Below are 23,357 nucleotides of genomic sequence, written 5' to 3'. Positions count from 1 at the left end.
CAGCCTTAATCACAATAGCCAAGATATGGAAACAATCTAAGTGTCCATCAATGGATAAATGGATAAAGAAACTGTGGCACACATACACAATGGAATATTATTCAGCCCTAAAACAAACAAGGTCTTGCCATTTGCCGCAAGATGGATGAGGCTGGAGGACGTCATGCTTAGTGAAATAAAGCATACACAGAAAATCAAATATTGCATAAACCCATTTATATGTGGGATGTAAAAATGTAAATAAATAAATCTACAGAGATAGAGAGTAAAACATTGTCTACCAGGAGAGGTAGGAGAGGGGAGGAATTGGGGACATGGAGGCCAAAGGATACAAAGTAGCAAGTATGAAGGATGAACAAGCCTAGAGATGTAATGTATGACATGAGGACTGCAGGGAACAAAATTGTTCTGTATGTGAAATTCATGCTCAATGAGTAGATTTCAACTGCTCTTGCCACAAAAGCAATAAGGAAATGGGGAACTATGTGAAATGATTGGTGTGTTAATTTCTTTCAGTATAGGAATCTTTTACAATCTATATATAACCTTTAACATCATGTTGCAAGCCTTAATTATACACAAGAAAATTTATTTTTAAAAAAGAAAAATTGACAGTCAAAGACTGACAAAGCAAAGACTAAGTAAATAAAAACAGGGGTAACTGTATTTATATCTGTTAAACAAAACAAAACAAAAAATGAGCCACCCACTGAGGCAAGTGCCTGCATCAATAGAGCTTTGTGGAGGCACAATTTGACAACACCCCCAGAAAAAACACAAGCCACAGAAACTACTGTAACCATGCTTTCCAAAGAGGGTTTTGGGAACTCAGCATGTAAAGGGAGAAAGCAGGCAGGAGAGAAGAAAGGGAGGGGGAGCAGGCAGTGAAGGGGTGGTTACATTCTTAGGAAGCTCTAATTAGTGCTCAGTAAATCTTCTTTTACAAAGATAAGGTAAACATTTGAAAAGAGGGAGGAAAGAGTCAATTATGCAGCCATCTCAGGGTAGCCTGAAGAGTGACTGATCTCATTTTCTTGTTCTGTACCTGGGAAGATAAGCCTATAATCAACATTGTCAGTGTCAGATTGAATAGAACTCAGTTTTACGTCTTAAACTGAGGTTGCAGAGCCAGGGTTACAACTGGCATATGCTTATTTTATAGGGGGACATGGATCCTGAAATATTTAGGGGCTAGCAAGGAATGTCCCTGTGAACAGTTTGTAAGGGGGGCCATATGGAGAGGTACGTGGCCTTTGTGGTAGTGGGGACCTGGCTTATGTCTAATGCCATCACACAGGATTGTGAAATGGCAGCTATCTCTTCGGGGAGAAAGAATGGCAGTGTTGCATGACTAAGATCCCAAACTTATGTCTCCCTTAGCATAACAGGTTTGGCAGTTCCAAGACTTTATTTTCTTTTACATATTAAAAAAACTCGAATGAAAGAGCTATGTGAGAGATATAAAGACGGTATTTCCAATGAAAAAAGGGTGCAACCAGCAGGGAGAAAAAGGAATTCTAAATGTGTTTATGCTTGGTAACTTAACCTTAAAACACACAGAACAAAGCTTAACAAACGAAAAAAAGAAATAAGTTGACGATCATTGTGGGAAACTTTAATATCTGTGTCTCAGCCACTGAAAAATAAACAAACATCAGTAAGGAAATAGAATCATTAAAGGATGCATTTAACACGCTCGATCTAATTGAGAGACGTGGTACACTACACTCAACATGCAGAATACATATCCTTTTCAAGTGGAGAAGCAATATTTATAAAAATTAGCCATATTTTTGATCATTGAGAAGACACAAATTCCAAAGAGTTTTAGTTATACAAATATTTAATCAGAGTGGAACTATAAGTTTGGAAATTAAGCAAAACATTTTCAGTATGGTAAAGGGATGAATAAAATCAAAGTTTGCTTTTCTGAAACACTAATAAAATTGATGGCCCCCAGCGAGACTGATTAAGAAAACAGACAAAAGGCAGAAACTCTAACTGCAGACCTTATAAATATTTAAAAAGATAAATGAATAATAGAACAACTTTGAAATTTTATATAAAATGAACAAATTGATTCAGCAAACACAGGATACCAAAATGAATATTCAAATATATGTAATTGAACCTGTAATTAAACACCTTATAAAGAAAACTACAGTCTCACATGGCTTAATAAGTGAATTCTTTCCAAATGCTTAAGGAAGAAATAGCACACATCTTACATCAACTCTGTCAGAAATAGGAGAAGAAACATTTCTCAAATTGTCTAAACAGCATAGCTTTAATACTTCATATTAAAACCTCACAAGTCTGGGCGCAGTGGCTCATGCCTGTAATCCCAGCACTTTGGGAGGCCGAGGAGGGTGGATCACGAGGTCAGGAGATTGAGACCATCCTGGCTAACAGGGTGAAACCCCGTCTCTACTAAAAAATACAATAAATTAGCCAGGCGTGGTGGTGGGCGTCTATAGTCCCAGCTGCTCAGGAGGCTGAAGCAGGAGAATGGTGTGAACCCGGAAGGCGGAGCTTGCAATGAGCCAAGATCATGCCACTGCATTCCGGCCTGGACAACAGGACGAGACTCCATGGCAAAAAAAAAAAAAAAAAAAAAAAAAAAAAAAAAAAAAAAAAACAGAAGAAAAACTTAGACTCCACTTTCTCTTGTGAACGTTAAGTACAAAATTACCAAATGAAATATGAGCAAGCCCATCTCAACCACACATAATATGGTATTAATCACATATCACAACAAAGTTGATTTAATTCCAGAAGTGCAATGTTAAACATTCAAAAGCCAATCACTGTTAAGTTACCTTATCAACATAAAAAGATAAGAAAAAACATTGCTCAATCAAGAAAGAAAAAAGCAGTTGATAAAATTCAGTACCTATTCATAAATCTTAAAACCTGTCAACAGAGAGGAAGCAATATGTGAGCTAAACACTCCCCAAGCTGAGAATAGTGACATAACTTATTTGCAGCCAAAAGATGAAAATTGCAGGCCGGGCACGGTGGCTCACACCTCTAATCCCAGCACTTTGGGAGGCAGAGGTGGGCAAATCACAAGTTCTGGAGGAGTTCAAAACCAGCCTGGCCAACATGGTGAAACCCTGTCTCTATTAAAAATAAAAAAAAATGAGCCGGGTGTGGTGGCACATGCCTGTATTCCCAGCTATTAGGGAGGCTGAGGCAGAAGAATCGCTTGAACTGTGGAGGCAGATGTTGTGACAGTGAGCCGAGATTGTGCCACTGCACTCCAGCCTGGCAACAGAGCAAGACTGCGTTTCAAAAAAAAAAAAAAAAAAAAAAAAAGAATGAAAATTGAATTGCAGTATAATCTTAAAATTTTTGAGAAATCTACGTTTTTCAGCTAAAAAGAGACAGACTCAGCCTTTTGACCTTTCTTCTTTCCCTCCTTGGAAGGCAATCCAAGGCCTGGAAAAACAGCAGCCACATTGTAACCAAAAGAATAAAAACATGGCTAAGGAAGTATCAGGAAACTGAAAAGAACTCTGGACTGCCTTCCTCTGCACGTTTTAAGTGACAAAAATGAAATCTCTATTTCTTTAAGTCACTGAATCAGATTTATTCTTTCTGTGGCTACAAGTAGCCCTAAATGATGTATTAAATACTAAAATAAATACTAAAATACACACTAAAATACTAACATTTTGGTCTTGAACTGCTGATCTCAGGTGATACACCCATCTCAGCCTACCAAGGTGCTGGGTTTACAGGCATGAGCCATCACACCCACCTCAAAAGCTTTGTGTTTTTAAATATATTAGACATGTCTCTAGTTTCAAAAAAAAAAAAAACCCTTAATAATGTAGGAGAATAAGAGAAACTTTTTCCAAAAAAGAGAAATTATTGTGATTATTTTACCTTATTGGAATGTTGGATAATATAGTCAGCTTTATTAATCATCAAGCATGCTGTAAATTTTCCATTATAATAGGATTTGTACCTCAATTAAGGTGATAAAGTTTTAAAGCTCAGAAAGTGAAAGCCAGCCCCACCCCTCTCCTAGAGTGGCTGGGGACAGCAGTTGCATGGGCGCCTTTCCTTGTGACATCACAGGACCTTCATGACACGTGGCTGCTTGACCCCGCCTCCTTTCCCTTTCATCTTTCTCATTGACCAATGGGCTTGGAGCATTAAGGCCACACCCCTATTCTGCATTCTAGTGCAGCCCTGGTGACGCCTCCTCTGGCTCAGTCACACAGCTGCGTGGTACGTGACTGGAGGCATATCACTGCCGTTGCCTGGATCACGCCAATGTGGCCCCAACCCCACCTCCCTCCCCTCCCCATGATGTCAGAAAAAAACCAACAGAGCAAATTGCCTGAGGCCAAGGAAAAGGTAAAACGCATAGGATTGCGGCACCCCAACCCCAACCCAACCCCAGGCCCCCTCTGATGGCAGAACAGCTGTCAGAGTCCGTGTCACTCCAGAGGTACACCAGGCTGGGCCCCCCCAATGCCTCTGGGCTCCCTCAACCAAAATCTTGTGTCAGCCCCAACCCCTGCCCTCACCTGACTTTGAGCGGGTGACTCAAGGGACTCCCTGCTCTGTACTCTGCCCTCACCTCCTCTTGCCTGAAAACTGACCTCCCTGGGCCCTTCAGGTTCATGTTTCCAAGGAACTGGATGCCCCAGCACCTGCCCTCACCAGTCACCCCAGGGTGACTTTGGGCAGGTGACTCCTGGGGCTCCCCGCTCCATACTCTGCCCTTGCCTACCGCTGCCCCATGGCTGACCTCCTTGGGCTGTTTGGGCTCATGTCTCCAAGTACCTGGGTCCCAACCCTGCGAACCCCAACCCAATCTCAAAGAGGCAACTTGGGCATAGCACTGATGTCATCCGTCCCCCACCACCCCACGGAGGAGTGGAATGTACTGACGGCACAGTCCCTCTAGGAACTGTCATTACTGCTGCAAGACTGGCCTTTGATCTTAGGACCCATCCCCTAAGTGTTCTCACCCCGTTTCTGGTTACGCTGGTTGCAGCACAAATTTCCATCTGGAAGGGGAGTGGGGACCATGTGACCTAGGATCAAGAAGTTTCAGGCCCACTTTTTGGTGGGCGAAGGACATGAACAGACACTTCTCAAAAGAAGACATTTATGCAGCCAAAAAACACATGAAAAAATGCTCACCATCACTGGCCATCAGAGAAATGCAAATCAAAACCACAATGAGATACCATCTCACACCAGTTAGAATGGCAATCATTAAAAAGTCAGGAAACAACAGGTGCTGGAGAGGATGTGGAGAAATAGGAACACTTTTACACTGTTGGTGGGACTGTAAACTAGTTCAACCCTTGTGGAAGTCAGTGTGGCGATTCCTCAGGGATCTAGAACTAGAAATTCCATTTGACCCAGCCATCCCATTACTGGGTATATACCCAAAGGACTATAAATCATGCTGCTATAAAGACACATGCACACGTATGTTTATTGCGGCATTATTCACAATAGCAAAGACTTGGAACCAACCCAAATGTCCAACAATGATAGACTGGATTAAGAAAATGTGGCACATATACACCATGGAATACTATGCAGCCATAAAAAATGATGAGTTCACGTCCTTTTTAGGGACATGGATGAAATTGGAAATCATCATTCTCAGTAAACTATCGCAAGAACAAAAAACCAAACACCGCATATTCTCACTCATAGGTGGGAATTAAACAATGAGAACACATGGACACAGGAAGGGGAACATCACACTCTGGGGACTGTTGTGGGGTGGGGGGAGGGGGGAGGGATAGCACTGGGAGATATACCTAATGCTAGATGACGAGTTGGTGGGTGCAGCGCACCAGCATGGCACATGTATACATATGTAACTTACCTGCACATTGTGCACATGTACCATAAAACCTAAAGTATAATAATAATAATAATAAAAGAAAAAAAAAAAAAAAAAGAAGTTTCAGGCTGCCTTACTCCCTTAACACAGAAGTTGACTGTTTGAAAAGCCTACACCTCCCTTGTGAACTCAAAATGTTGAGAGTGTCTCTGGGTGGCAATGGGAGAACGGGTTTGGTTTGGTTTTCTCCCAGGCTTCTACTCTCCAGAGAGACTTCAACAGTTTTTCCTAAGTTCTCCACCTCATATTTGAATTCTCCATGGTTCTGGCACCAGAGTGCCCATCAGTCAGTGATCTTTGAAGTGAGATTTGCTCATCTTCTGTGGAAGAGACCTTGGGAAACTGAACTTGACAACTTGAATCTTCCTCATCTCATCTCAACCTGGGGTACTTTCAGTGCCACAGGATACATATGGGGCATCTTTCTGAAGCATCACTTTCCCTTGATTCTCTTGAGAGAGACAAAACATTAATGTTCTTAGGGATGACAGTCACACATATATTTCTAAGAGACTAGCAGACTTCTCTCCAAAATGAAGCTTGGGTTGTCCTCTTTCTGTTCAATTCCCAGATTTAACAGAAAGGCTGCCTTCTGCCCTGAGGATACGTGACTTTTACTTTTCTACCTCTGCCTCTGGTTTTGGTCCCTGGCAGCTGCTGATTTGTGGCAAAATCCCAGAGCTCGGAGGCAGAAGAATGAGTTTCGGTTCCATTATTGCCTTTCTTTTAGCCATGGTATCAATCTCTCTCAGTCACTAAGTGATTGCAACAACACCTTGTACAGTTGTCGGTGGCATTAAATCAGATAGTCTATAAGAGTATTTTGTATAAACTGTAAAGTGACTGTAGGAGCTTGTAGTTCTCATGAGTATCACTGCTCCTCTTTTCCACAGTTTACAGATGATCATCAGTGGAACAGTGCTGGTGCTGGTACCGGAGCAACCGACAGCAAACAGAAGAAAATAAATAATGGCACTAACCCTGAGAAAACCACTTCTGGTGGTTACCATTCACCTGAGGATGTGAGTCTTGGCTGGCTGGTCTCCTGAGGACAAGGGGCACAAGGGGAAGTCGAGGGTAACTGTTGAGATTGTGGAAGGAAGAACTGCTGGGTACTGGTTAAGAATTCTGGGTTTGAATCCTACCTCTCTCTCCATCTGCGAGGGACACGATTTATGGCAAATTGCTTGAGTTCTTTGGACCTCTCTTTTCACATCTGTAAAATAGGGGTGGTAATGTTTTACTTACATGTGTGAAGCTTAAATCAGATTTGTTGTTGTTGTTGCTGTTGTTGTTGTTGTGTTAATCTCTAGTCCAGGGCCTGCTGTAAACTCCTCTCCTCTTTGGGCTTCCATTTCCTGAGGAGGTAGAGTTAGAGTATTAGAGGTTTCTGTTTGCTCTGAGACTCTGGGATTTAAAGATTCACTAGAATGGAAACCTTGGGGCCAAGGGCTCCTGTCTGCCTTTTCCGTCCTATATCCCAGCTGGGAAGAACTGTCCCTGGCCCCTATGTGCTTGCTCAATGCTTGTTGAATGAACACATCTTTCTAAATCACAAGCTAGCAGAAGGGTGGGCTTTTCTCACATTCCATGTCTGAAGGTTTCTGTTACTGTCTTTTCTGGAGAATCTAGTTTCAGACTTTCAGTATTGTGGCTGTGGGCAAAAACCAATAAAGACCCAAATCCTTTTTCTTTGGGCATTAAGGAGAGTTGATCAGTTCATGTTCCCATTGGGTCTAAGAACTTTGCCCTTAAAATCCATTCCTGACCCCTGCCTACCGCTTCCTGGCCTGGGGAATAGAATCGAGGGGCTACCCTCAGTCACCTTCCTTTGACTCTCCCCACAGAAACAACAGAACCGAGCTCAGCTGAAAGAAGTAACATGGTTTCTTTCTTTGCTCACGACATGACTGCTGGGTTTCGGGGGCACTCAGATGTAGAGGCCCCAGTCTCGTCTCGCCTACTCCCAGTACGGGGAGGAAGGCTCACCTCCCAGATTCCACCCCATCCCCACAGGGTCCCTGATAACCTGGTCCCATGGGTGGGCCTGTCCTGGGGCAGTGGTGCCATTCTGGGGGCATGTCTCTTGCTGTGCCATCTCTGCCTCCCTCTAGTAAGAGCTCTGTCTTCCTCTTCCTATAGGAAAAGCAGGAAAGCCACCAATATCAGCAAGCCCTAAGGAGGCAGCTAGAGGTGAGTGGAGGGTGTGAAGTTCCCTCCTGTCATCTGGAGAAGGTTTCTTTGCTTCTCTTTCAGCACTTGCTTGTCTTTTCTCCCAAAGGCCCAGGATCATACCATACGAATCCTTATGTGTCAGAAAACTGAACTGGAGACAGCGCTCTATTACAGCCAGGATGCTGCTAGGAAATTTGAAGGTGGGAATCTGGGCACCCCATCTTCCTTCAACCTGGCATTTTCACAGGCCTTTGGGCTGCATCTCAACCTCTCTCATTCCAGAAGAATCCAAGGATCTGGCAGGATGCCTGCATCATTCCTGGAACTTTGCAAGAGAGTTACAGCGGGCTCTCTCTGCTGTGTCCACACAGCACAAGAAGGCGGACAGGGTGAGTCCAATCACCTACCCGGTCCCCTTCTGCAGCTTCACAGATGGAGGAATGAGCCTAAAGGTCCCTTCTGCAGGATGCAGTGTCCTGTCAAGAAGACAGCATGGGCCATTTCTTGCTGCTTTTGTATGTGGTTGTTAGAGGCAGGTTGGGGCTGGGTCAGCTGCTGTCAGTGAGTTTCGGGGCGCTGTGGGGAGCAAGCACTGGACACAGAGCTCCGAGGCCAAGTGCCCACCCTGCCCATACTTGGCTGTGCCCTTGGTCAAATCCTTGGTGGGGATTAGGGTACTTGTACCATGAAGGTACAGAAGAGTATCTTTAGTATGTTACCATTTGTGTAGAGAGAGGGAACACATGTACGTGTGTGTGTGTGTCTCTGTGTGTGTACGTATTATGGTAATATACATAAAACATGTTTGTAAGGATTCATAAAAAACTCAGGCGAGAGGAACAGTATTGGGGGGAGATATTTCCCTTCTGTACCTTCTGAAGTTTGGACTATGCCAATGTATCGTTCTTTCAAAAATCAACAAAGGATTAATTTCCTCCTCCTTATCTGTGCCCCTACCCCCACCAAAAGAATGGGTTTAGAGAATCAGATATACCTGGGTGTTGAAATCCCAGCTCTAAGTGATCTTAGGCAAGCACTTAACCTTTAATACCCCATGTTTTTCATCTACACAATAGAGGTGATAATGATAACTGTCTCCTATGGTGGTGGTGAGGATTAAATGGGATTGTTAGCTTAGGGCCTGGTGAAGCACTCAATAAAGTTTCCAACAGTGGTAGTAATAATAGCAATAGCAGCATTACTGTAATAATGCTGTATACAGTAATAGTAAAATTTTCTCATCTCTCTGGGCCCCTGTTAGCCAGCTAACAATTCAGTCTTTTTCCCTGTCCCTTCCACCCTTACTGAGTTCTTTGAAAAACAAGTGAGAGCCAGGTGTGGTGGCACATGCCTGTAATCCCAGCTACATAGAAGGCTGAGGAGAAGAATCACTTGAACCCGGGAGGCAGAGGTTGCCGTGCGGTGAGATTGCGCTATTGCACTCCAGCCTGGGCAACAAGAACGAAACTCCATCTCAAAAAAAAAAAAAAAAAGAAAAAGAAAAAAAAATTATACCATGGACTTGGAAATGCCTTGAGAACATGTCAGGTGGGATTGAGAGGGAGCAAGTGTTACTGTGGAGTAGTCACTGTAGCTGTCATCACTGGTCGGTCAGCTGCTCCTCTGCCTGCTGTATCCTGACTTGACCTTTCTCTATTTGCAGTATATCAAGGAGTTAACAAAGGAGAGGGACGCTTTGAGTCTGGAGCTGTACAGGAACACGTAGGATAGGGGAAGGTGGGATGGGAGGTCTGAGAGCCCTTAGCGTGGGTGGTGTGCTGGGAGGTGGGGGGTACAGGTGAGCATGGCAGGGGGTCATACAGGTTTGCATGTGTGCACAGGGAAGCTCCAGTGCCGGCTGTGCCACTGACTCATGGGGTAGCCTCAGGCAACTCATGTCTTCTCTCTGGCCTGCCACCTGGGACTTTTAATTCCTGGGTCCCTTCTAGTGCCACGGTTCTGTGGTTGTGGGGCGAGGGTAGAGGGTCGATCACCAAAGCGGTCCTTTCTGTTCTTCGTTCATTCCTTTCTCTATTGCCTCCGGCCATAGCATAACCAATGAGGAGCTGAAGGAGAAAAATGCCGAACTACAAGAAAAACTTCGACTCGTAGAAACTGAAAAGTCTGAGATCCAGCTCCACATCAAGGAGCTAAAAAGGAAACTGGAGACAGGCAAAATCCTGCTGCCACAGGTGAGCAGCGGCAGCCCCGGGGGGTGTGGGAGCCCCATCCAGCTGGGACCATGGTCTAGGGATCATGCAGGGTATGGGGAGGCTCCAGCCAAGAGCTGGAAAATTTGGGTCCTTGTTCTGGTCCCGCCATAGAATCCTCTAGAGTGTGCTAAAAATCTACAAATTGGGACCATGCCTGGGAAATCAGAAAACCTCAGGGTTAGGGCTTAAAATTTCTTTTTAAAGAATCATAGACTAAAACCGTTATTTTATAGATTACATTTATATACCTAGCTTATGAGTCTATTTCCTTTTGAGGTTCAAACCAACACTTTGCAGGAGGAGAAGATGTGGAATCAGGAGGAGGAGCTACGGGATCAGAAGGAGAAGCTACGGAAGCAGGAGGAGAAGATGTGGAGACAGGAGCAGAGGCTGCGGAAGCAGGAGAAGGAGCTGCGCGAGCTGGAGGAGCAGATGCGGAAGAAGGAGGAGCAGATGTGGGAGCAGGATAAGCAGATGCGGAAGCAGGAGGAGCATATGTGCGACCTGGAGGGGCAGATGCGGAAGCAGGTGGAGGAGATGCAGAAGAAGGAGGAGCAGATGATGAAGCAGGAGGAACAGATGTGGGAGCAGGAGAAGCAGATGATGAAGCAGGAGGAGCATATGTGTGACCTGGAGGGGCAGATGCGGAAGCAGGAGGAGGAGATGCGGAAGCAGGAGGAGCAGATGATGAAGCAGGAGGAGCATATGCGCGACCTGGAGGGGCAGATGCGGAAGCAGGAGGAGGAGATGCGGAAGCAGGAGGAGCAGATGCGGAAGCAGGAGGAGCAGATGCGGAAGCAGGAGGAGCGGATGCGGAAGCAGGAGGAGCAGATGCAGAAGCAGGAGGAACAGATGCAGGAGCAGGAGGAGCAGATGCGGAAGCAGGAGGAGCAGATGCAGGAGAAGGAGGAGCAGATGCGGAAGCAGGAGCAGATGCGGAAGCAGGAGGAGCAGATGTGTGAGCTGGAGGAGCAAATGCGGATGCAGGAGGAGCAGATGAGGGAGCAGGACGAGAGGCTGAGATTTAAGGAGGAGAGGCTGTGGGATCAGGATGAGAAGATGCAGGAGGAGGAGGAGAAGATGCGGGGGCAGGTGGAGGAGAAGATGCGGGGGCAGGTGGAGAAGATGCGGGAGAAGGAGAGGACGGGAGAGCAGAAGATGCAGGAGGAGCGGTGCTCAGAGCCCTGCCTCCCTCCCTCCGAAGATCTGTATGATACGAGCCACCCTGGCAGCGTGAAGCCTGCACGAGAGGCCACGGAGGGTTCTCCTGATGACAATTGCACTGCACAGATCATGCAGCTGCTTGGTGGAAGGAAGAATGCCCAGGAGTGCCCAGTCTTAGGCAGCACCTCCTGCATCCCATTCTTCTACCGAGGAGATAAGAAAAAGATCAAGATCATCAGTATCTAAAAGCCGGCACTGTCAACAAGGCCTACAGAAGTGTAAGCCGCCACGTGACCTTGTGAATATCGTCTGAGAACAAACTTGAAAAAAGAAAATTTATTTTAAATTGTGGCAAAATACTGGCCGGGCACGGTGGCCTGCACCTGTAATCACAGCACTTTGGGAGGCCTAGGCGGGGGGATCACCAATCCCAGCTACGTGGGAGGCTGAGGTTGCAGTGAGCCGAGATCACACCACTGCACTCCTCTCTGGCTGACAGAGTGAAACTCCCATCTCAAAAAAAAAAAAAAAAAAAAAATTTCTACTTGAGGACTCTAATATCTATGTATGTTTCTATTTTTTTTTTTTCTTGGTCTTTCTCGTTTAGTCTTGTGTTGTCTTGTCTTATGGCATGCCTAGTAAACTTTTATCTGCCTCCAGAGAGTATTGACTTTGACTTTATGGCACACAATTGGCGTTCAAGCAGATCACCTTCATCTAGTTTGGGACTAAGCTGGCTCAAAGCAGGTTTTAGTTTTTGTGACAGCTGGTCTATTTTTTATTCTTTTGGATTCTTAGGGGTGGCCCTTCCAGGATCCCCACCAAGGTCCCATCTCCTTACTGGGACCCAAATTCTCAATATGTCATTTCAGCCCTGTGAGAGCACCAAACATTCAGCTAGGCTCTCCAGCCTCTTAACTATCACTTCATACTCAGTTTCTTAGCCTCTTAGCCCTCCACTGTTGACCAATCACCAAATGGGGGAAAGCACTACAGACTGTCAGGGTCACCTCCTAGGCCTGGTCACTCAAGTCCTGGCTGAGGTCTCCAATTACCTTCCAACAATTGTTTTTGATGGTGAGGGGGGACACATTTTTGTCCAGTTTTTCTAACTGTTCCTGTGGGGAGGCTAATCTATAACAAGCTATTCTGCCTTTAATGAATGTTGAAAACCTTTTTTTTTTTTTTGAGATGGAGTCTCGCTCTGTTGCCCAGGCTCTAGTGCAGTGGTGTAATCTCTGCTTACTGTAACCTCCGCCTCCTGGGTTCAAGCAATTCTCCTGCCTCAGCCTCCCAAGTAGCTGCAATTACACGCATGTGCCACCACCCCTGGCTAATTTTTATATTTTTAGTAGAGACGGGATTTCACTATGTTGTCCAGGCTGGTCTCGAGCTCCTGACTCAGGTGATCTACCCGCCTCAGCCTCCCCAAGTGCTGGGATTACAGGCGTGTGCCACTGCATCCAGCCCATCTGTCTTTTTAAAAATGTTTCTGATTTGAGGTATAATTTATATTCCGTGAAATGCACAGATCTGGTTTACATTTTGATGACTTTTAACAAATGCATTATCCATGTAACCCACCTCCTTTGAAGATATGGAACATTTCTATCATCCAGAAAGTTCTCCTGTGCTTTCATCCTGTCCGGCACTCCTCCAGCAGCTGATGAACCTGCTGAGGACATTGGTACAGGATTCTGGCCTCCCCAAAAGAGCTACTTTGACAAGACTGCTTGCCTTACCCAGCACTAAATCCCTGCCTGCTCTCTCAAAATTTCCATCTTTAAACTGCTTGTACCTATAACCCTCCCACATGAAATCCATAGATAAACCAGCCCACAGCCTAATATTTACTGTATACCCAAGCTTTCAGAAATATGACTCCCAGGAGTGGGGACTGATGGCTGCATCCCCTCCTCCTCCTGGAAGCCTCTACCAGCCTACAGAGCCCACAGAGTAGATCTCACCAGGCAGCTTGAGCCTGAAAGTGCTGCGGAGCCTCCTGCTGGTTCACCCTCACTATGGTGGCAGCTGCATGGGAGCAGCTGGGCTCACCCATTAAGCAAGAAGACGTTGGCTTGATACTGACACTCCAACCCCAGCCTGGGCAAGCCTGGCTGAAAGGACCCTTCCTTCTGGTCAGACTGTGGGGAGATGGGCCAGAGCATACACGCTCTACCGCCCTCCTCATGCTTCAGCTGTGCTTCCTTCTTAACAGAGGGAGCAGCTCATGGATTTGGCCAAAGTCTTCTTGAGGGCTGTAGGTTTGACAGGCTGGGTGTGTGGGGGCCACTGTGCTAGAGAGACAGACTGGTGTGTCAGAAGGCAGCCACCTGGCCAGAGGGGGGTCAACCCCCTTGGTAACCCCCTTCCCCCATCTGGACACAGAGCCCTGCACTCTCCACATGTGACTGCTCCCCTCAGAGCTGCCTCAAGAAGAGGGGTTCTAACCCTGTGGGTGGGGACATTGTGTTACTTTACAGTGGGCCATGGCTCCCTCTGATATCTCCAACTCAGAGGCAGTAGAGAGAAGATGAGAAATTCCCTGCACCTCTAGTCCTAGCTACTTGAGAGGCTGAGGGAAGAAGGTCACTTGAGCCCAGGAGTTCAAGGCTGCAATGAGCTATGATTATGTCAATGCATTCCAGCCTGAGCAACAGAGTGAGACCCAACCTCAAAAACAACAATAATAAGTTAAACATAAAACTACCACATTATTGGCCAGGCATGGTGGCTCACACCTGTAATCCCAGCAACTTGGGAGGCTGAGGCGGGTGGATCACGAGGTCAGGAGATCGAGACCATCTTGGCTAACACGGTGAAACCGTCTCTACTAAAAATACAAAAAAGTTAGCCAGGCATGGTGGGGGGCGCCTGTAGTCCCAGCTACTCTGGAGGCTGAGACAGGAAAATGGCGTGAACCTGAGAGGCGGAGCTTGCTGTGAGCTGAGATGGCGCCACTGCACTCAAGCCTGGGTGACAGAGCGAGACGCTGTCTCAAAATAAATAAATAAATATGTAAGCATTCCACATTATTGACCAATTCCACTCCTAGGTATAGACACAAAGAATGAAAAGACACTTGTAAACCAATGTTCATAGCAGCATTACAACAGTCAAGAGACGAAAGCAACCTGATTGCCCACTGATGAAGGGATAACATGTGGCTTACATATATAATGGACGAGTATTGAGCCTTTAAAAGAAAATTCTGATGCATATGGATGAACCCCAAACACCTAAGAAGTTCAATAACCCAGTCACAAAAGGACAAATACCACATGACTCCCCTTATAGGAGACACCTTGAATAGTCAAATTCTGAGACAAAAGTAGAATGGTGGTTGCTTGGGGACACAAGGAGTTAGTGTTTCATGGATACGGAGTTTCAGTCAGAGAAAAGGCAAAAGTTGTAGAGATGGATGGTGGTGATGGCTGGGCAATAATGTGAATATACTTAATGCCAATGAACTGTACACATAAAAATGATTAAAACGGCAAGTTTTACGGTATGTATATTTTACCACAATATGTAAATTTTTTTAATTACATTTTTAAAATTGTTATGAAAAAATACAAATAATCCATCCAAGTCATTTAGAAAAGGAGCATCGGATCAAGCTTTTCAAAGTGCCAAAACTCAGAAGATTACCTGGTTGCTTGCCCCATACCCAGCTGTCCAGAATTGACTTGGCCCTATATACAGGTGCAGGAGTTTCTTCTTCATCTTTTTTCTCTTTGTCATTCAGATCTTCTTTCTTTGTTCCACTTGGTTCGACACTATCATCTGCAGAATTAAAGATTTTTTAATCTGTAACTGCTTTTCAGAATGTCATACCGTTAGTCTCTGCAAATGTCCCTCCCCGAAAAGTTACAACACACATCGTTAACTGAATGGCATGTGGTGTCCCCCACCCCCAGGGCTGTGAGCATGTGTGACTAATAAACTGCTATTTCATCTGTCCAGTGTCGGCGTCCTATGTTCAGCCATCCCATATCCCTAGGGCAGGAATCTTCTAGGGTTATAAACAGAACTTTAATCAACCTCTCCTTGGTTATTTTACTGGTTCCATGATACAAGTTTTTCTGTGCAAAAGATCTGAACAGAAACTTCACAGAGGATACAAGAGTGGCAAGGAAGAACATGATATTCAGCATCGTTAGCCATTATGGAAGTGCAATTAAAACCACAACGAGATCCCACTAGACTTGTTAGAATGGCTCAACTAAAAAACACTGAGAACACCAAGTGCTAACAAAGACACAGAGCAACAGAAACGTGACAGATTGCCAGCGGGAAGGCAAACTAAAACAGCCACTTTGGAAAACAGTTCAGCACATGACCCAACTTTCACACTACTAGGTCTTTATCCTAGGGAAATGGAAACTATATTCACACAAAATCTGTACAGAAATGCTCACAGCAGGATTACAATTGGGAAAGAAAAATGGAAACAACCACAAGGTCCCACAGTAGCAGAATGGATAAACACCATGTTGTACATGCACATGACGAGATACTATTCAGCAATAAAAAGAACTATCAATACACAGAACAGCAGATAAACCTCAAACATATAACTGGGAGTAAATGAAGATGGTTTCAAAACGTTACTTAAAATATGGTTCCACTCACATGACATTCTCAAAAAGAATACTCTATACTGATGGAGAACAGATCAGTGGTTGCCAGGATACGAGGCCAGGGAACACGTGATAAAAAGGAGCAGCACAAGAGAGCTTTTAGGGTGATGAAACTTCTCCATCCTGATGATGATGGGGGTTACGTGAATCTATAGAAGTCAAAATTTACTGAACTACATACCACAATAAAATAAATTTCATATAAGTATTTTAGTTAAAAAAATGTTGGCTGGGTGTGGTGGCTCACACCTGTAATCCCAGCACTTTGGGAGGCTGAGGTGGGCAATTCACAAGGTCAGTTCGAGACCAGCCTGGCCAACATGGTGAAACCCTGTCTCTACTAAAAACACAAAAATTACTCAGGCTTGGTGGCACATGCCTGTAATCCCAGGTACTTGGGAGGCTGAGGCATGAGAATGGCTTGAACCTGGAAGGCGGAGGTTGCAGTGAGCTGAGATCACGCCATTGCACTCCAGCCTGGACCACCGAGTGAGACTGCATTTCAGAAAAAAAAAAAAAAAAAGGAAAATATCTAGGTCCAGGGAGGACAGCTGGAATAGTCTGGTGGAATCATGTCAGAGCAGGGAGCTGGGTCTGGAGGGCTGGAGTAGGGTGTGGCCCCACTCTAGGAAGGAACTAGGAAACGCATCCTGGGTGAAGCAAGAGCAGAGTCCCGTTCTGCAACAGGTGAGCATTTATCTTGATCTGAGAAACTACATGCACATTTAATAAGTCTCACTTAGCCTCTTATTTTCCTTAACAACATGGAAAATGAGAGAACAAACAATTCAGAAGGTTAAGACATGAAATACATTTAATTCAGAAATCATACACAGGAAGGTAGGAAATGAATGGGGGAAAAAAGCAGCTAATGGAAAGTGAAAATGGGCCAGATGCAGTGGCTCACGCCTGTAATTCCACCACGTTGGGAGGCCGAGGTGGGCGGATCACTTGAGGTCAGGAGTTTGAGACCGGCCTGGCCAACATGGTGAAACCTGATCTCTACTAAAAATATCAAAATTGGCCCGGCATGGTGGCAGCCACCTGTAATCCCAGCAGTTCGAGAGGCTGAGGCAGGAGAATTGCTTGAACCTGGGAGTCAGAGGTTGCAGTGAGCTGGCATCTTGCCACTGGACTCCAGCCTATACAACAAAGCAAGACTCTATCTCAAAAAAAAAAAAAAAAAAAAAAAGTGAAAATAACCCAACATGTACTATGCAAAGCCTCTGGCCTAACAACAATACATTACCCTTTTAAATCTTTACAAACAACCTTGAAGGAGGCAGGCTTTGTTGTCTCCAGTTTACCAAGGTAGACACCTCGGATCACAGAATACAGAGTAGAACCCAGCCAGAAACATAGCTCAGGTGAGAACACAGGTGCTGGCTCTAAATGCCACACTCTGCCCTACGTGTGTGTGTGTGTGTGTGTGTGTGTGTGTGTGTGTGTGTGTGTGTGTGTGTGTGTGTGTGTGTGTGTGTGTGTGTGTGTGTGTGTGTGTGTGTGTGTGTGTGTGTGTGTGTGTGTGTGTGTGTGTGTGTGGTCACAAACCACAGCCCAGGGGCCAAACCCAGTCCACAGCCTCTTTGTGTATGGTCTGAAAGCAGAGAAAGTATTTTACTTTTGTTGTTCTTTTGAGACAGTCTTGGCTCACCACAACCTGTGCCTTCAAGGTTCAAGTGATTCTCCCAGGTTCAAGTGATTCTCGTGCCTCAGCCTCCGAGGAGCTGGGATTACAGGCGTGCATCACCATGGCCGGCTAATTTTTTGTTTTGAGTGGAGATGGGGTTTCACCATGTTGGCCAGGCTGGTCTCGAACTCCTGACCTCAGGTGATCTGCCTGCCTTGGCCTCTAAAAGTGCTGGGATTACAGGTGTGAGCCACCACGCCCGGCCACTGTATTTTATATTTTTTAATAATTGAAAAATAATCAAAAGAAAAACAGTATTTTGTGACTTGCAAACATTCTGAGGACTTCATCTTTTGGTGTCCATAAATCAACTTTACAGAATGAACGTCCCCTGCCCGCTGACGCAGTATTGTCTGTGGCTACTTTGGCACTACAGCTGCAAGGTCCCATGGCTATGACAGAGACCATAGGGTCCATTGAGACCTTAAAATATTTACTATCTCACCCTTTAAAGAAAGTAGGCCACCCCTACCCTACATCTGGCTATAAATTTTACACGTTAAAAAAATGCAACATTCTTAATTTTAAACTCAGTACACTGGAACACTGCTCATCTCCCTTCTTCAAGATGAAAAGCTTCGACAGTCACCAGGAAGCAGACAAGAACCCTAAGTACACCTGAAGAGTTATTCTCAGGAGCATAAATTACAACATTTTACAACAGCAAAAGCAGGATGAAGTCACTGGAGGGTATGAAAACAACCAAGAGTAATTAGCACCACCAGCTCCAAGACCACACCACATCAGCTTCAAAGTTGTCTACTCTTCCTTTCACTACTGTACAGTTCAAAGTAGACACAGAGAAAATCGAACACATACTGCCCAGACACATTGCTTATGGAATGCTGGAGAGAAGGGAAGCGAGACCTCCCATTGGCCAGGTGTGGTGGCTCACGCCTGTAATCCCAGCACTTTGAGAGGCCAATGTGGGAGGATCACTTGCACCCAGGAGATCAAGACCACCCTGGCCTACACAGCAAAACCCCATCTCTACTAAAAATACAAAATACGGCTAGGTGTGGTAGCTCACATCTGTAATCCTAGCACTTTGGGAGGCCGAGGTGAGAGGATCACTTGAGGTCAGGAGTTCCAGAGCAGCCTGGCCAACACAGTGATACCCCATCTCTACTAAAAATGTGGCTCATGCCTATAATCCCAGCACTTTGGGAGACTGAGGCGGGTGGATCACGAGGTCAGGAGTTCGAGACCAGCCTGACCAACATGGTGAAACCTCATCTCTACTAAAAATTCAAAAATTAGCCGGGCGTGCTGGCGTGCACCTGTAATCCCAGGTACTCAGGAGACTGAGGTGGGAGAATCACTTGAACCCGGGTGGAAGTTGCAGTGAGCCAAGAAGGCGCCACCGCACTCCAGCCTAGGCCACAAAAGCAAGACTCCGTCTCAAAACAGAAAACAGCAACAACAAAAATTCCACTGTCAAGACAGCAGCGTGACCACATGCTACATCTCTTTCTTCTATAGAACATCATTAGACATAGTAAAAAAAAACCAGTATTTTGAGACAGAGTTTCATTCTGTTGCCCAGGCTGGAGTGCAATGGCGCGATCTTGGCTCACTGCAACCTCCAGCTCCCAGGTTCAAGCGATTCTCCTGCCTCAGTCTCCCGAGTAGCTGGGATTACAAAAAAAATACATACATTTTAAAGCAGAGTAACAAATTGATAACTAAGCGTGGAGTGGAAAGAAGGGACCACCGAGGACTGGAAATGGCAACGTTAGACTATGAACTAAACTTCTCCCATGGTTGATTTGGCCTATGCCCAGGAATGAACAAAGACAGCAGGCCCGTGAGACTGGAAGAAAGATGGAGTCAGCCACGCTAGACTTCTCTCACCGTTATCATCTTTGCAAAGCTGGTCTCACCATTTATTGAAGTGAATTTTTTTTTTTTTTTGAGATGAAGTCTTGCTCTGTTGCCTAGGCTGGAGTACAATGGTGCAATCTCGGCTCACTGCAACCTCCACCTCCCAGGTTCAAGCAATTCTCCTGCCTCAGCCTCCCAACTAGCTGGGATTATAGATGCCCACCACCATGCCTGGCTAATTTTTGTATTTTTAGTAGAAACGGGGTTTCACCATCTTGGGACTCACAATACACATCAGCCCATCGCCTCTCCTGCTTGGCAGGGATGGTCATGATCCTCATTTCCCAGTTAAAGAAACCAAAACTCCATTATGGGGTTTCACCATATTAGCCAGGCTTGTCTCCAACGCCTGACCGCAAGTGATCCAAGCGCCTCGGCCTCCCAAAGTGCTGGGATTACAAGTGTGAGCCACTGCACTCAGCCAATTAGGAGGAAATATCCAACATTTAGCCAGGTGCAGTGGCTCACTCCTTAATCCCAGCACTTTCAGAAGCTGAGGTGGGAGGATCACTTGAGCCCAGGAGTTTGAGTCCAGGCCTGGCAACATAGTGAGACCGTCTCAACACAACATTTAAAAATTAGCCAGGCATGGTGGTGTGCGTCTGTAGTCACAGCTACTTGGGAGGCTGAGATGGGAGAGTGTTTCAGCCCAGGTCAAGTAAGCTGTGACTGTGCCACTGTACTCCAGTCTGCATAACAGAGCAAGACCCTGTCTCAAAAAAAATCCAAAATATATAAATAATTGATACAACTCAAAACAACCCAATTTTTAAAATGTTTAAAAAAAAAACTTGAAGAGACCTTTCTTTAAAGAAGACATGAAAATAGGAAGTGGGTATCTGAAAGGTGTTCCGCATTGCAGATCATTAGGGAAATGCAAATCAAACCCACTGAGATACCCCCTCACACCCCTTATGACCATTATCAAAAAGTCAAAAGATAAATGTTGGCAAGAGTGCGGAGAAATCGGAACTTTTGCATACTATGGATGAGAATGTAGATTGATACAGCCATTCTGGAAAAGAGTATGAAGATTTCTACAGAAATTAAAAATAGAACTACCATATGACTCAGCAATCCCTCTTCTGGGCATACAGCTAAAGGAAATGAAATCATTACTTTGTAAAGATACCTGTATTCTCATGTTCATTGCAGCCTTAATCACAATAGCCAAGATATGGAAACAATCTAAGTGTCCATCAATGGATAAATGGATAAAGAGTCTGTGGCACACATACACAATGGAATATTATTCAGCCAGGAAAACAAACAAGGTCTTGCCGTTTGCTGCAAGATGGATGAGGCTGGAGGATGTCATGCTTAGTGAAATAAAGCATACACAGAAAATCAAATATTGTATAAACTCATTTATATGTGGGATGTAAAAATGTAAATAAATAAACCTACAGGGATAGAGAGTAAAACATTGTCTACCAGGGGAGGTAGGGGACGGGAGGAATTGGGGACATAGAGGCCAAAGGATACAAAGTAGCAGGTATGAAGGATGAACAAGCCTAGAGATGTTCTGTGAGACAGCTGATTTTTGTATTTTTAGTAGAGATGGGATTTCACCATATTGGGTCAGGATGCTCTCAAACTCCTGACCTCAGGTGATCCACCTGCCTTGGCCTCTGAAAGTATTGGGATTACAGGCGTTAGCCACTGTGCCTGGCCTGTATTGTATTTTAATGGGTGATGATTGGTTTTCATATTAAGATAGTGAAATCTAGCACAAAAATCTCAAAAATGTGTTTGGTGATTGAAGGAATATTCTGAAAATTACCTAGTATAGATGTTAGGATAAAGAGCAGACCCTTTTAAATATAGGTGAGAGGAGAAGTTGGAGGGTATGATGATACTCAGAAGTTTTTCACAGGCTGCGTGCAGTGGCTCACGCCTATAATTCTAGCACTTTGGGAGGCCGAGGCAGGTGGATCACGAGATCAGGAGATCGAGAGGCTGAGGAAGGAGAATTGCTTGAACCCAGGAGACGGTGGGTGCTATGAGCCAAGATCGTGACATTGCAGTCCAGTCTGGGCAATACAGCAAGACTCCGTCTCAAAAAAAAAAAAAAAAAAAAAAAAAGAAAAAATTATTACGTAAATAAATAGGCTGGGCATGGTGGCTCAGGCCTGTAATCCCAACACTTTGGGAGGACAAGGTGGGCAGATGACCTGAGATCAGCAGTTCAAGACCAAGCTGACCAACATGAAGAAACCCCACCTCTACTGAAACTACAAAATTAGCCAGGCGTGGTGGCACACACCTGTAATCCCAGCGGCTCGAGAGGCTGAGGCAGGAGAATCACTTGAACCTGGGAGGTGGAGGTTGCAGTGAGCCAAGATCGCGTCATTGCACTCCAGCCTGGGCAACAAGAGTGAAACTGTCTCAAAAAAACAAAAAAACAAAAAAAGTAAATAAATACAATACAGTACAGCTACTACGATTTACCTAAGAAGCTGTTGTATGAGCTGAACCAGAGGCAAACACTGTTTGCCAGAAGGCTCACAGATCCCCGTATTAATAAGGTCTTTATCCAATGGAGTCCTGCTTCTATGAAATGTTGAGGCATTCGCTTCCTGTTCATCAATTTCTTTTTCCTTCTGTGCTTCTTTTTTGGCCTCAGTATCCTGTAATTCATAAACAGAAATTGTTTACAAGTGATCTCATCAGCAGGTGTGAAGGCACACAGGCTGGCTGAGCCCTGACCCCAATGCCAAGCTATCCCAGCCTCCGTGGCTAACGCACACACCTACCCACAGGCCCCCACCTGCCCTGTTGGAAACCCTAACTCAGTTGTGCAGATCCAAACAGTGTCTTCTTTTTACAGATCCAAGGTCCAGGCTGCCTCTGCTGATGCTTTCCAACCTCCTTCTGTGAAGTCCCTAAAATCTTTAACCCTGCTACTGGCTCTCACAAAACCCAATGTGATCTGCCCCACACACGCAGCATCCAGCTGCTTTGTAAGGACAAGAAAAAGCTGGAATTCTCACACACACTGGTTCAAATGTAAATGGCAAAGCCACTTGGGGAAACTATGAACATACACTGACCCCAGGACCTAACAAATTCCACTCCAAGTGTTTACCCAAAGGGAGAACATATGTCCACTAAAGTACTTGTACATAGCACAATCGTGGCAGCTCTACACGGCCAAAAACCAGAAAGCCTGGGCATGGTGGCTCACGCTTGTAATCCCAACACTTTGGGAGGCCAAGGTGGGGGGATCACTTGAGCCCAGGAGTTCGAGACCAGCCTCTGCAATACAGCGAAACCTTGTGTCTACAAAAAAATCAAAAAACTAGCTGGGCATGGAAACATGTCTGTGGTCCCTGCAACACAGGAGGCTGAGATGGGAGGATCATTCGAGCCTAGGAGGACAAGGCTGCAGTGAGCCAACATCAGGTCACTGCATCCAGCCTGGGTGACAGAGCAAGTCTTTGTCTCAAAAAAAAAAAAAAAGAAAACAAAAACCAAAAGCAATTAAATGCCCTTCAATAGGGGAATGAATTAACAGTACTACACCTATAAAATAGAACACTTCCCAATAAGAAAAACGAAGTCACAATACACATAACAGTGTGGAGTGAATCTGAAAATCATTCTCCAAGGCAAAACAGGAAAGAGTGCATACTATACAGTTATATTGCTGCAACACTCAGAGCAGGCAAAATGAATCTAATCTCAGGGCAGGGGAGTATCCT

At 45.1% G+C, this 23,357-nt stretch overlaps 2 protein-coding genes across 19 annotated transcripts in view; one reads left to right on the top strand and one right to left on the bottom strand.

Moving 5' to 3' along the window:
* Window positions 1–1,593: 1,593 nt before the first annotated feature.
* The window catches only part of LOC134738398 (E3 ubiquitin-protein ligase HERC2-like), a 42,184-nt gene continuing 20,420 nt past the window's right edge, over window positions 1,594–23,357 (bottom strand). For 2 of the 18 annotated variants that reach the window (XR_010124099.1, XR_010124096.1), the window contains 4 exons: window positions 22,105–22,283; window positions 15,088–15,222; window positions 7,030–7,100; window positions 1,594–2,587 (listed from right to left, as the gene is read on the bottom strand). Coding sequence is in view for 1 of the 18 variants with exons in the window: in XM_063653309.1 (XP_063509379.1) it covers window positions 6,888–6,929; window positions 7,030–7,100; window positions 15,088–15,222; window positions 21,920–22,017; window positions 22,105–22,283 (525 nt within the window). In the remaining 17 variants the exon portion in view is untranslated. Of the gene's footprint in view, window positions 2,588–5,440; window positions 9,533–13,020; window positions 13,112–14,177; window positions 15,223–21,919; window positions 22,018–22,104; window positions 22,284–23,357 lie in introns of those variants that run through there. The other 16 variants (XR_010124089.1, XR_010124097.1, XR_010124101.1 and 13 more) reach the window with 14 other exon arrangements.
* On the top strand, window positions 4,180–12,254 carry LOC129014679 (golgin subfamily A member 6-like protein 7). The gene is made up of 8 exons (XM_063653308.1): window positions 4,180–4,368; window positions 6,778–6,906; window positions 8,027–8,077; window positions 8,166–8,259; window positions 8,342–8,448; window positions 9,723–9,781; window positions 10,110–10,251; window positions 10,549–12,254. The coding sequence occupies exons 1-8, from the start codon at window positions 4,285–4,287 to the stop codon at window positions 11,680–11,682; spliced, it is 1,800 nt and encodes a 599-aa protein (XP_063509378.1). The 5' UTR covers window positions 4,180–4,284; the 3' UTR covers window positions 11,683–12,254.

Source organism: Pongo pygmaeus, chromosome 16, assembly GCF_028885625.2.
Source record: "Pongo pygmaeus isolate AG05252 chromosome 16, NHGRI_mPonPyg2-v2.0_pri, whole genome shotgun sequence".
In the NCBI taxonomy this organism is placed as follows: domain Eukaryota; kingdom Metazoa; phylum Chordata; class Mammalia; order Primates; family Hominidae; genus Pongo; species Pongo pygmaeus.
This window is presented reverse-complemented; position numbering and strand designations above follow the sequence as displayed.